Consider the following 13829-nt stretch of genomic DNA (forward strand, 5'->3'; position numbering starts at 1 on the left):
GCCACATGCCATTTACTTTCTAGATTTTTTTATATTCAGTAAATGTAGCTTTTTTTTTTTTTTTTTTTTTTGTGGACTGTTCTACCAGATGTTTCAAATAACTTGTCAGTCATATTAACCTACCGGTGTAATAATCACCAAAATCAGGAGTTTTGAGAGAAAACTTTGCTTATACTTTACCCGTGACGATGTCAATTGCACAGCCCAAAGAAATTCAATTGTGTCAAAAACCACAAAATGAAGCCGGGAGTGGTTGTGCACGTCTTTTATCCCAGTACTTGAGAGACAGAGGCTCATGAATATCCAGGTCAGCCTGGTGTACAAAGCGAGTTCAAGGAATGCCTGGGATACACAGAGAATATCCAAAGTTAGGAATTGTTTGTAGATGTAGTGACAGGTGCACACGTAGTTTCTCAACACTGACCATTTGTGCCAGTTTGTGCATTATTGTAATAAGGGGTAGGGATAGATTAATGTCTTGGGGTATATTTATTGTCACTATCAAACTCCTGAAGTCATTCTGAGTATAGTGGTGCACACCTTTAGTGCCAGTACTTGGGAGACACAGTCATATTAACAGTTCAAGGTTCAAGGCCAGCCTGGTCTATATAGTGAGCTAGAGCTATATAGTGAGGTCTTATCTTCAAAAAACCTAAACAAACAAATACACACACTTGGTGAGGAGGTGGCATGCGCCTATATTCCCATTTGAAAAGTGTAAGCAGAAGGATCAAGTTCAAGATTTACCCCATTATGTAGTGAGTTCAAAGGCAACCTGGACAGCCAGAGATCCCCCTGGCTCATTAAGAAAAAAAATAAAGTGTCAGAAAGAGAAGAAACACATGTGTTTTTTAAGTTTTTATATCTGAGGGCTTTAAGCACTTTGTTGGATATGTAAGAGTTGCAATGTTTTTGTTTTTCTAGACTCACCGTACTATCATAATGATATTTTTCTTGCATGCTTTTTTGTTGTCATTTGTTAGTCTTTTAGCTTATAAACTCATTTTAGAAAAAAATCTTAAGTAACAGTATACTGAATAATGACTTTCAGTATTCTGTCCTGTCCTCTCCCAGCATTATCCTGTCATGAAATACAATTGACTTTCTTTGGTTTTTTAAGACAGCGTTTCTCTGTGTAGGTTTCCATCCTATCCTAGAACTCTTTGTAGATCAGGCTGGCTTCAAACTCTGATTTTCTGCCTCTGACTCCTGAGTGCTGGGTAAAAGGTGTGCACCACCACCACCTGGCCAACAAAAATAGATGTCTAATTTATGGGACTTGAGTATCTGAAGATTTATATCTTTAGAGTTGTCCTACATACCAAAGGGCAACACGTGCAAGCTTTTACTTTTGGTTGGACTTCCTTGAAATAATTGCAGGCAGTCTTGCCTCCTCTCAGGCACATGAACAATGATACTACACCATCTTAGCAAAGAAGTGTGCTTAGAAAGACAGTGTGCTTTTGTTTAGTCTTACCAGATCCAAAAAAAAAAAAAAAACTTTGCTTCATTTTTTTTTGTTGTTTTTAAGTACTCTTTATTTTTTTTTTTAAGGATTTATTTATTATGTATGCAATGTTTTTGCCTGCACATATTCCTGTATGCCAGAAGAGGGCACCAGAGCTCATTACAGATGGTTGTGAGCCACTATGTGGTTGCTAGGAATCGAACTCAGGACCTTTGGAAGAGTAGCCAGTGCTCTTAACTGCTGAGCCATCTCTCCAGCCCCTAGTTCTTATTCATATGTTGTAAACATTTTATAAAGACTGGTATTTCAAAATGTTATAAATATTATGGCATTTGAGTTAAATGGAAGTTACTTGGGCTTGAATTTTGTGAGGATAATGTTTGAGTTGGATGGGGAAACAGGACAGGAGCAGATGTTGATGCAAGTGTTTCTTACATAAAATTTCCTAAGAGGTGAGAATTTTATAAGAACAGAGTTAGAAGATTAGAATAGCACTCATTTCAAAACATATATTGCTCTTTTTTTTCCACTTAATTTACTCCTTGCCTTTATATAGAAAGTTTAATGAATAATAGTTATCTCTTTGAACATTTCATTTAATGTAGACAAGGACGTAATTGTTTTATATGCATGGATGTTTTGCCTGATACGTCTGTGTACTGTGTTTTCAAATGATGCCCACGGAGTCCAAAAAAGCACACAAATCCCCTGAAACTGGAGTTTAACCTGAAAAGGTTGTGACCTACCTTGTAGATGTTAAAAATTGAATTTGGGCCCTTTGAAGAGTAACCGGTGATCTTATCTGCAGAACCATCTCAGCCCCAAGATTGGACTTTTTAAAACCTAGATATGAGTTTGAGCCCAGCTTGGTCTACAGGTCTTGGCCTCTCCTGAGTTCCAGCATAGCCAGGGCTACAAAGAGAAACTGTCAAAATGGTAGGGGGGCACATTTATAAAACAATATTATGATACCATTTTTATATAGTAGGCTTTCTTTAGTTAAAAAGAAAAAAAGGGCATTTTCAATAAGTACTTGCTCTGTAAGCTAAAGACCCTGAATTTAAATTCAGAACTCATGTTAAACAATTGGGCATGGTTACGAATGCCTGTGATCCCAGTACAGGGAAGGTAGATATAGTTGGATCCCCAGGGCTTGTTGATGGTCTGCCTAGTCTACTTAGCATGTTTCAAGCCAGAGAAAGACCTTGTCTCCAAGAATAAGGTGAGTGGCATCTGATGAATGACACTTGAAGTTGGCCTTTAGTGCCTCCTCATATGCAAGTGTGTGTGCACAAAATGAGCAATCATAGATTACCCATATAACTGCAGTTTTTTCTTTTAAATATACTAATTGTAGAATTCCATACATGTACTTAATTTGACGTGTTATAAATATATATTTAAATGTTCATGTATTACTTTTATAGGTGTTTTACCTGCATGTATATATGTTTACCATGTGTATGCCTGATGCACTAGGAAACCAAAGAGAGCTTGAACCCCATGTCACTGTTGTTATAAATTGTCATACAACCATAAATTGTACCTACTGGGAACCAAACCTGGCCCTTTGTAAGAGCACGTTCTCTTAATCACCGAGCTGTCTCCCCAGTCCTCTGTGGGTGTGTGTTTCAAATATTTATTTATTTTTATGTATGTGGATATTTTGCCTGTTTGTATGTCTTGATATCATGTGCACTGCCCGTGGAAGTCATAAGAGAGCATTGGATCTCCCAGAACTAGAGTTGGTTGTTAGCTGACTGGGAAGTGAACCTGGGTTCTCTGCCATTGCAAACAGTGCTCTTAATCACTGAAGGATCTTACTAGCCCTTGGAGTGTTATTTTTAGTAAGACTTTGCTTTGTTTTTTTTTTGTTTGTTTGTTTTTTTTAAGCTTCACCTTTTCCCTATTTGATTAGGTAAAAGCTCTTAGAATTCTCTTCATTTTTCACTTTTTTTCATTTTTACTTGTCCATTGGCTTGTCTCTACTTTCAAAATAATAAACCCCGAAGTCAATTTCAACTGCTTTTACCATGCAGTTGTAACTTGCATCACCTTTCTTTCACACTGCACAAGGTGTCCAGGCTTCTAACGGCCCTCATGCCCGACCAACCCCCATCCCCTCACCTCACCTTTCTCCAGCAGTCTGTTCTGCTTTTGTCTCTGTTCTGCTTTTGTCTCTGTTCTGCTCATGTTTCTGTTCTGCTTCCCCTCAACCTTCACAGTCAATCCCAGTCTTCCCTGCATTCTTCAGAACTTTGCCCAGGCTTGCAGCAGCTACTCCATCTTTTTCTTGACTCTCCCTGTGATTCCTTTAACCAACCACTCAGGCTGTGTATGTCAGCTAGGATAGCTAATTTCCACCTGCTTTGTCTTTTGTTTTATTTAGCTCTCTAAATAATGGAGAAAGATAAGAACCAACTCTAGAATCAGTCAGGAAAACAACCAAATTACTTGAATTAGCTATTTCCTTTCTATAGTAACCCTAAATGTAGATGGTCTTACTTTGTTTGTTTTGAAACAGAGTGTAGCCCTGGCTGATCCAGAACTTGCAGTATAGACCCAGGCTGACTTCCAGCTCCAGAGATTCTCTGACCTCGGCTTGCTGATAAGCTGATGACCTTAGTTTGATCCCTAAGAGCCATATAGTGGATGGAGAGAACCAATTCCTGCAAGCTTCCCTCTGACCTCCTCACACAGACTGAGGCATGTGCATGCTCTCTCCCTCTTTCCCCCTACTCAATATAATTTTTAGAAGAGAATATTAACATACTTTTAGCCGTATGAATCAAACTAAGGACAGACGATCCAAAGTGATGAAAAAGGAGATGAGATTAGTGATGAAAAAGGAGACATAACAGGTCCTGAAGAAACTTAGTGGATAATTAGGAGACACCTGAAAAACTCTATTAAAAAAGACTAGAAAATGCTGAACATGCATCAATTCAGTCATACACATCAGTTAAATCACAAGGTTTTCCTCTGTCTGCCTTCTTCCCTTCCTTTCTCTCCCCCCACCTGTACTGAAATTTGCTTTATAGACCATGTTGACCTGGAACTCTGCCTCCCAAGTGCTGAGGTTAAATGCATGTCCCACCACCACCCAAATCAAGAGATTATTAACAACTTAAACCATATCCATAGAAAGCAAAGTACACCATCTTTTCATGATTCTTTAATCACAAAGATACTAGCTCTGAAGATATGAGGCATATAGTCAACATATGATAAACAAATGATTTTAAAAAGTCAAGAAAGGGATTTTATTATCTTTATTTGTGGTCAGTCTGATCTTGTACTAAAAGACTTCAGATTTAATAACCATTTCAGCAAAGTAGCAGAAAACAAAAATTATACACACAAATCAGTAGTTTTTCTATATATTAATAGTAAATATGCTGAAAAATTAAAACAAAAACACGGGTGTATATACCTAATGAGATAAAGGACGTCGGCAAAGTAGAAAGAAATTGGAAATGATACTAGGAAAGGGAAAGAGCCCACATTTTTTTTTGTTTGTTTTGCAAATGTAACGGTGGGAAATATGCATATTTGCATGTAGAAAGGGAAACTCAGTTTTCATTTTCAGTGTAGAAAACCAATTAAAAGTGGATCAAACAACTTACTAAATACTAACTAAAAACTAACTGCTACTAATAAAATACTTTATAGAGGCAAAAGTCAAGGAATTTTTTTGGAAATGACACTAATAGTATAGAAATTAATTCCAGATATAACAAATAAGATTGTATGAAATAAAAATGCTGCTGTACAGAATAGGAAACATTCAGTAGAGTGAGGAGATAGCCTACAGATTTAGAGAAAAATCTTTGCCAACTCTGTATAATGGATTAACATATAGTCTCCATAAAAAACTTAAAATACACCCCCCAAAAAAACTTGTTAGTCAATCAACAGAGAGATGACTTAGTTTCCAAAAGAAGAAACATGTGTTCAATAATACATGGAAAAACATTAAACATCCTTAGCCATCAAGAAAATGCAAATTAGCTGATGTCACACCCTCTTAACCCAGCACTGGGGAGGTAGAGCCAAGCAGATCTCTGTGAGTTCGTGGGCAGAGTGGTCTACTTAGCAACTCCAGTACAGCAAAATCTATGTAGTGAAAGCCTGTCTCGAAGAATGAGAGTATGGGTGGGAATGCAGATTGAAACTGGGCTGGTATGCTACCTCATTCCATTCGGGATGGCTGGGTTGAGAACAGCAGCATATGCTGATGAGAACACCATAGAAATGGAACACTTAGAGACTACTGGTGGGGACGGAAACAGCTACTATGGAAATCATTATGAAGGTTTGTTCAGAAACTCAAAACTAGGATATTATTCAGCTGTGAGATTACGCAGTTTGTACCTGAAAGAACTGATGTCAGCTTCGCACAGAAATTCTTGCACATTCGTATTTATCGTAAGCTAACAATTCCAAAGATGTGGAAATAGGCTTATGTCCGTCTACAGATGAATGACTGAAAAACATTGCGCACACAAACACACGCGCGCGCGTGCGCGCGCGCGCGCAATTAAGTGGGATTTATCTAGGAAGAGGAAGTCTAAAACTATGGGGAGGTGGCTACAAGGTGGTTAGATACCAAATACATCCTGGTTTCTCTTGGGAAACTAGATTTATATATATATGCACACGTACACCTGTGCATGTGTGCGTTACATGAAGTGCATAAGACAAATGATGGGTGCAAAATGCACCATCTGGTAGGGCTGTAATGAGAATGTCAAAAGGGTTAATGTGTGCAAAGCATAATACACACGTATGAAAATGTTATAGTGAAAACTATCATTTTTATGTTAACAAAAATCAAAGACTGAAAAACTGAATGTAACAAAATCTATCTGTGGCCGTCATCCATGGAAATGTCATTTCTGCCTGTTTTTTTCAAATAAATCCCTCAGATCCTGTGTTATTGCCTTGCTTCAATGTTATTTATGAGAAAGTATGCCTTGTGAGAACAGGACATTTGTTAATAGTTCCATCTTGTTCCAGTGGCTTGGACAATGCATTAAAACAGTCTTTTAGTGAACAATTAATGAGTATTCAAAAAAATAGGAAAAGAAGCAGTAATAGTGGATTCCTGGCTTGTGATTTATTAGAAATTTCAAAATAATAAGTCTATTTTTCATGTTTTTTTTTAAAAAATTGTACTGTATTTTCTAGATGTCATTCTTAGTTATGCCACTGAATGATTTAATTTTATTTTATAAGATTTTATTTTTATTGTTTAACAGTCTTCTTTTTTTATTTATTTTGTCAATATATATGTCTTGTTTTGTTAATCAGAAGATAAGTACTTTTGCTTTTAATTCCTTAAAGTAGTGATGGTCTTAAATTTTTATCACTCTGCCAGTTGTCTCAGCTGCTGCTATATTCTAGATATTTAGGTCATTTCATTTTGTGTCTAGGAAAAACTTAATTTTCATATACTTACTATATTTAGGTACTGCTGATGATCCATTAGCTGATATTTCTGAAGTCTTAAACACAGATGATGACATTCTTGGAATAATCTCAGATGATCTTGCAAAATCAGTTGATCATTCAGGTATACATGAATACTGTTTGCCTGATTTCTGTTCTGTGATTTAAGAGCTGTGTGGATGTAATGGAAGTGGGTTTGTTGTTTTGCTTTGATATCTCCCCCCCCCCCCCCCGTCAATGAAGTCAGTAATTGATCTTTCTTGACTGGCTTTGGGATGGGACATAGTGAGTTGGCTCATTCCTGTTCCTTTCTAATTGCATCCGATTTAAGGCATGGTGCCTTAAAAGTCTTGCTGCACTTTCTCATCTTTTTTTGTTTGTTTGTTTTTGTTTTCCCTTCCTTCCCACTTCTGTGGTAATCATCCATATTATCTGGTTTGGGTCTTGTAGGTCTTGATTTATGCACTTTCCAGGTTGGGAGCTCACCCTTTCCCTTTGGTAAGAACTGAGCCATGGATGGCACTGACTAGACGTAGTCTTTCTTATTAGTAGTCTCAGCTGGACCAGCCTGTAGGCACATGCATGTTTATTAGTAGTGCTAATGCGTCACTAATCCATACTTTGCTTCTCCCTTCTTGTGTACAGCTAAAGCATAGTGCTCTCAATGACTTACTTAATAATTTTAATAAATGGTTTTGTTCTTATATAATTACTTCATAATATTACCTGAATAATAGTTTCTAATACAAGATTAAATAAAAGCAAACTAAAATGTAAGACTAAAGAATTAGATTGTAGAGGACTACTAGATGTTATAAGGTGATGAATTTATGTTTTCAGATTGTAACTAAAATACTTTCAGTAATTTGTAATTGAAATTATTTACAAAAGATGGTTACTAACGTGTGATACTGAGTGTACATCCTGCTTCACATATTTGACAACTGACCTGATGATGGCACTGTTTTCCAAGTTAGAGCAGTTATTCATGCAATGACATCTTACAGATTCTTAATAGATTTTGCAGATGTTGCCAAATTGAAATCAGTTGTGTTTTTTCCTCAGGAAATGTATTTAGTTTGAAGAAAAGATAACTTCAGGTGTCATATAAACTAATAGATACATTGTAGCTAAATTTAGTAATAGCCTATTCAAAGTATTACCAGAATCCTGATAATTATAATTGAGAAATACAGGCTTCTTTTAAATTGGTGCAGTGTGTTAATGCATGTAGATAGTGTTCTCCATTTTGTGCATGTGCTAGACTCACCTCTTCGTTTATTTATCTTATTGTTTTAGATATTGGTCCCATTGGTGATGTGTCCTCTTTGCCTCAGCCAAGTGTCAGTCAGAGTTCACGACCGTTAACTGAAGAACAGCTAGATGGGATCCTCAGCCCTGAGCTAGACAAAATGGTCACAGATGGTAAAATATTTGTCCCACATTTAGGCTTTCTAAAATGGACTTTAAAAGCTTTGTGCATGCCATTTAAAGTTTGGACTTGTTTTCATAATTTTTCTATTATGGTAATAGGTATTTATTATTATGTTTTTTTTTTTTATTCTAGGAGCAATTCTTGGAAAGTTATATAAAATTCCAGGTATGTTTGTAGTCTGTTCTTTTACTTTATAAAAAATGGTATTGCCCATTGAACGACCCTAGTAATCTTCATCTTATTTCTGTGATGATTTTACCCAGAGCTTGGAGGAAAGGATGTTGAAGACTTGTTCACTGCTGTACTTAGTCCTGCTACAACTCAGCCAACTCCATTACCGCAAACTCCTCATCCACCACAGCTATTGCCAATGCACAATCAGGGTATGCTGTTACTTTTTAAGCATGATTCCATTTTTGTATGTATTTGCAAGTCTATATAAATATGTGCATACGGGGCACCCTTAGGTAGTGTTCCTTGACAGCTATCCTTGACACAATGCCCAATGCCCAGCTTTATTTATTTACCTATTAATGAGTGTGCAGAGTATAAGTGATGGTGCTTGCATGCGTGTGTCACTGATTTGATGCACTTAGCAATCAGAGGGCAATGTGCAGTAATCAAGGCTCTTTCCACCTTTTCGTTCTCCAGCTTGTTCAGAAGGGCCTTTACTTACTAAACCTTCTTGCTGGCCCAGTTTTGGAGTTCCATTATTTTTTTTTCTAATTTATTGTGTGTGTGTGTGTGTGTGTAGCTGTCTGGGCATGTGAGCACAACTTACAGGAATGGTTTCTTTGATCCTTTGGTTCCTGGAGGACTGACTTAGGTGGTGAGGCTTGGCAAAAGCAGTTCCTCTAACGACTCAGGCTTCTCACTCCCTCTCTCCCAGAGTTTTATGTTCTTAACGAATCACACACGCACACACATTGCCCTGTTATAGTGCCACATAACATAAAGGAGCCTACTTTGTGAATGATTGAGAAATACTACTTCTAGTCACACTCCATGCAGTTTTCTAGCTCACATGGTTCATCTTGACACGAGAACAGATTTTTCTCTCCTTTATTTTCGGTAGTGGCACTGTAATGGTACTTGGCCTCTCTTGTTTCCCCAGATCCACCCTAACTCACTTTTCACTCTGTTCATCCTCTCATGGGCACTACTGTCTTTGAGTGACCAAAGCAACTGAACGCAACAAATCTGGTCTTGATCATATATGTTCACAGTCAATCAGTGTCTTTTACCCATTTTTAAATTCCTGTGAAAAAAAAATTTTTTTTTTTGAAATTTGCCTATTTTATTTGGCCAATTTTCTTTTATCTACCAGTATCAATTTGCAATGTAAAGTTGGTTCAAGACTTCAGTTTTAGTTTTGTTTTTTTTCCTTTCTAGAGAGCTGAAATATGATAATTAAGATGTAGAGGAGTATATTTAAAGAGAGATTTAGAGCTGTAGGTGTAGGATTTTACAGGCAAGTGCATTCTTTTTCTTTTTCTTTTTGTTGTTGTTAATGTTAGTTCCCCCAAGACAGGGTTTGTCTGTGTAGCGCTGGCTGTTCTGTAACTTGCTCTATTGATTGGGCTGGCCTGCAACTCAGAGACATCTGCCTGCCTCTCTAGTGCTGGGATTAAAGGTGTATGCCACCAGTCCTGGCAAGTGTATATTTTAATAATTGGAAAGAATAACACAAGTATCCTTTGCTAATGCTGTAGTGTACTGGATTGTGTAATGTAATTATAAACTTATACAATTTTTCATATGTAATTAAATTTACAAATAATTTAATATACAAATTCATAGCACAAATACTCGAAATGCTTGAATGTTGACCAGTTTACTATTAAATGTAAATGTACCTTCAGGTTTTCCAGATTAATATTGAATTTACATTTTGGTAAAACTTGGGCTGGAGAAATAGCTCAGTGGTTAAGAGCAATGACTGCTCTTCACAGAGGACCCAGGTTCAATTTCCCGTACCCATGTGGCATCTCACAAGTGTCTGTAACTCCAGTTAGAAACAAACAAAAACAAAACAAACAAACATACATACATTTGGGTAAAACTCTTGCCTTAACTGTTTGTTGCTATAAATCATCAGTTCTCAACCTGTGGGTCACATCCCCTTTGGCAAACCTGTATCTTCAAAATATTTACATTATGATTCATAATAGTATGCATTTATAATTATGAAGTAACAATGAAAATAATTTTATGATTGGGGGTCACCATAACATGATGAGGTACATTAAAGGGTTGCAGCATTAGGAAGAATGTGGACCACTGCAGTTGTTTACTCTTGCTTTTTAAATGATTACAAAATCTTCAGTATTTTCCTCTCAAACATAAAATCGATTTTCTTTACATATTTTCTAGTTGAATAAATATATTTTAGAGAAAAATCGGTTACAAATATAGTCATTTATGAAGACCCTGGTTATTAGGGAAATTACTTCACTGTGAAATCTAATTTTAGAAAAAGATTTAAGATGATTAAAAAGAAAGAATAGTGGGGTCGTGGTGGTGTAGCCTTTAATCTGAACACTGGGGAGCCAGAGGCAGGCAGATCTCTATGAGTTCAAGGCCAGCCTAGTATACAGAGTGAGTTCCAGGACAGCTACAGCTGTTACATAGAGAAAATCTATCTCAAAAAGAAAAAAAAGAGTTCAGTGCTGTTACATAATTTAAGATGAATAAAAGGTTCACCATCCTCCTGAGCCTGTAGATTGTAGACTTCAATTATACAATAGACTTATAGAGAAGTATAATTCAAGTAGAGCTGCCTAAAGCACCTAGATTTCAATGTTTATATTTGAAATAAGGTTATTTCTAATTTTAAGAGTAAAGTGTGATCATGATGTATATAATCACACACACACATATACATATAGTGACAGGTAGTCATTAATGACAACCTTTGTATTTTCTACAGCAGAAGATGGAAGATCAAACTAGAAATGTATATTAGTGCTAGGTTATTGACATCTATGAAGACTGGACAAGAGGTAGTTAGCCATTTTAATACAGGCTTCTCTGAGCCAATGAAGACTCATACTGATGAAATGATGTGATAAGTTAACAGTTTGGATAAAGCAGTTGCCATACAAGTGTAAGGATCAGAGTTCAGATAGTCTGCCCCCATATCAAATCTGGGAGCCAGGCCCACCTCTAATCCCAGCCCTTGGGAGGCTGACGGCAAGGGGTAAGGTTCCTGAGAGGAAGCTGGCTGGTTACCTAGCCAGAACTTTATAACTTCTTCAATAAATGGGGAGTGATTGAGGGAGATGTGGACAAGTTTGAGTTGATATACCCTTGAATGCACTCATGAGTGCTCATGTCCGTCCACACAAAAGTAAACACATGTAAATAAAGAATTCTAGTCACACATGAATGAATGTGAAAGAGTAAACAATAAGTGAATTAGATAGTATCAACAATTTATAACCCAAGATGTCTCATAGGATGCATTAAAACCATGTTCAAAGGGATAATCTCCCTTTCCACCCCTCTCTCTCTCTGTACATGCTTGTGTGCCTATGTTTAGGCAGTGAAATAACATGACTTTTTAGTATGCTAGATATGAAGCATAAATACCTTGTTCTGACTTTTAGGGAGTTGCAATTCCATAGATGAAAGAATATGTGTTATTTTTCTAGTGTTACAAACTGTAGATATGGGAAGAATGAGATTATTTTTTTCAGAGAATCATTGTTAACAGAGTATAGATTTCTTAGGCATTTACTGAGGTATAAGTAAGTCTGTGCTTGGCCCATCTAACTTACATTGGGCAATTGTAATGTTATTACCCACTCAGACACCCACTTTTTTTTTTTTTTTTTTTTAAACGATAGGGTTTCTCTGATTCCTTTTTGAATGCTGAAACTAAAAGCGTGTGCCATCATCTCCCAGCTTTTCCTTTCTAAAAGATGGGTAAAATGAAAAAGGTTAGAGAGAGTGAGGGCAAGCAAAGATCTCTTGTGGGCTTGTTGTTAAGAGACAGAATATGATCTTAATTTCCATTGAGTTTGAAAAAGTGAGACAGTGTAGTATTGTTAACAGTAATACAGAGAGTTAAGAAGAGATAAAGTAAGTAGATGTTTCTTCAGATAAAAGTTAGGTAAGTGTTCAGTTCTTTCCTTGAAGTCATCCTCAAGTGGTTATTTTAATGAACTAGTATAACTTAAATAGGCATAGTACAGTTGAAGAAAATGACTCTCTTAACTGTATGTCAGATGTGGTGAGCTCTAGTGCTCTGAGGCTGAGACAAGACTGCTGTTAACAGTTCTAGACAGTCTTGGATATGTGGCAAGTCCCTGTCTCTAAAAATTAATTATTTAAGTGAATAATGAAAGAGAGAAGTGTTCCTGTTTACACATGTGACCATTAACAATCTTTTCTCTTAAATGGAGAAACATGTAAGTGCTTTAAGGTTTTGTGAAGCTAGAATTAATACATAGAAGACTTTACAGAATGGTACTTAGCATACAGGAACAATAACAGGGATGGTGGACTTCAAGAGGTGTTGCTGATACATTGCCACAGTGGTGAGCATGTTTTTACCACTCAGCTCTTGTTTATGCCAGTTATCTGAAACTTAAGCATTTTTAAAGGTGTGCCAAGACAAGTGGGTAAGGCTCTTATGAAGCCCAACTGTCTGAATTCAATACCTGGAATCCATGTGTTAGAAGGACAGAACCAACTCCTGCATACTTTTTTTCCATGCCTTTGCTGGTAAAAGACAATTTATTTTGAATAGTTTAGACATGTGGGTGATCATAATAAATATTCTAGTGATGCTAGTGAGGAAGCATGAGAAAATCTCACACTTGCCTAGTGTCTGTTTAAAAAGAAGATGATAAAGTATTTGCAAAGAGAGTTGAAAATTCTTTTGGAAGCTGAATTTCAAACCTGTAATTCATTATTTTTGTAGCCTATGTGTATTGAATATATACTGCCTACCAGGGAGTATTTGTCCTGTATATGTCCTGAGAACTAAACACATACTATCCCAATCAATTACACAATAATATCTACATTTTGCAAATTGAATTTGCAAATTCTGCTTCTAATAACTTACAGACTTACAATGAAAACTTAGAGCTGTAAAACTATTTATAAAATATACTGTAATTAGGGAAGTGTGAAATTTAGAGACCACATTTCAAAATTTTGTAACCAAGCACATCACCCTTTAATCTGTATTATATAGTGTAAAATAGTATTAAAAGATTTTGTTTAAAGTATTGAAGCCACTTGTTATTTATGAATATTTTACAAAATAAATGATTGTTTTTCCTCATTTAAGATGTTTTTTCCCGGATGCCACTCATGAATGGCCTTATTGGACCCAGTCCTCATCTTCCACATAATTCTTTGCCTCCTGGAAGTGGATTGGGGACTTTCCCTGCTATAGCACAATCCCCTTATACTGACGTCAGGTATTTAAAAATCTTACTTTCTATGAAAACTTAAAATTAT

The 13829-nt window shown here is 36.4% G+C and overlaps 1 protein-coding gene across 1 annotated transcript in view; it reads left to right on the forward strand.

The window, feature by feature from the left end:
• Kmt2c (lysine methyltransferase 2C) overlaps positions 1-13829 on the forward strand; it is a 193961-nt gene that overhangs the window by 134181 nt on the left and 45951 nt on the right. The window contains 6 exon segments of the mRNA XM_027428523.1: positions 6939-7043; positions 7370-7417; positions 8219-8344; positions 8487-8519; positions 8618-8737; positions 13657-13789. Coding sequence (XP_027284324.1) covers positions 6939-7043; positions 7370-7417; positions 8219-8344; positions 8487-8519; positions 8618-8737; positions 13657-13789 — 565 coding nt within the window.

Source organism: Cricetulus griseus, chromosome 8, assembly GCF_003668045.3.
Source record: "Cricetulus griseus strain 17A/GY chromosome 8, alternate assembly CriGri-PICRH-1.0, whole genome shotgun sequence".
NCBI classification, from domain to species: domain Eukaryota; kingdom Metazoa; phylum Chordata; class Mammalia; order Rodentia; family Cricetidae; genus Cricetulus; species Cricetulus griseus.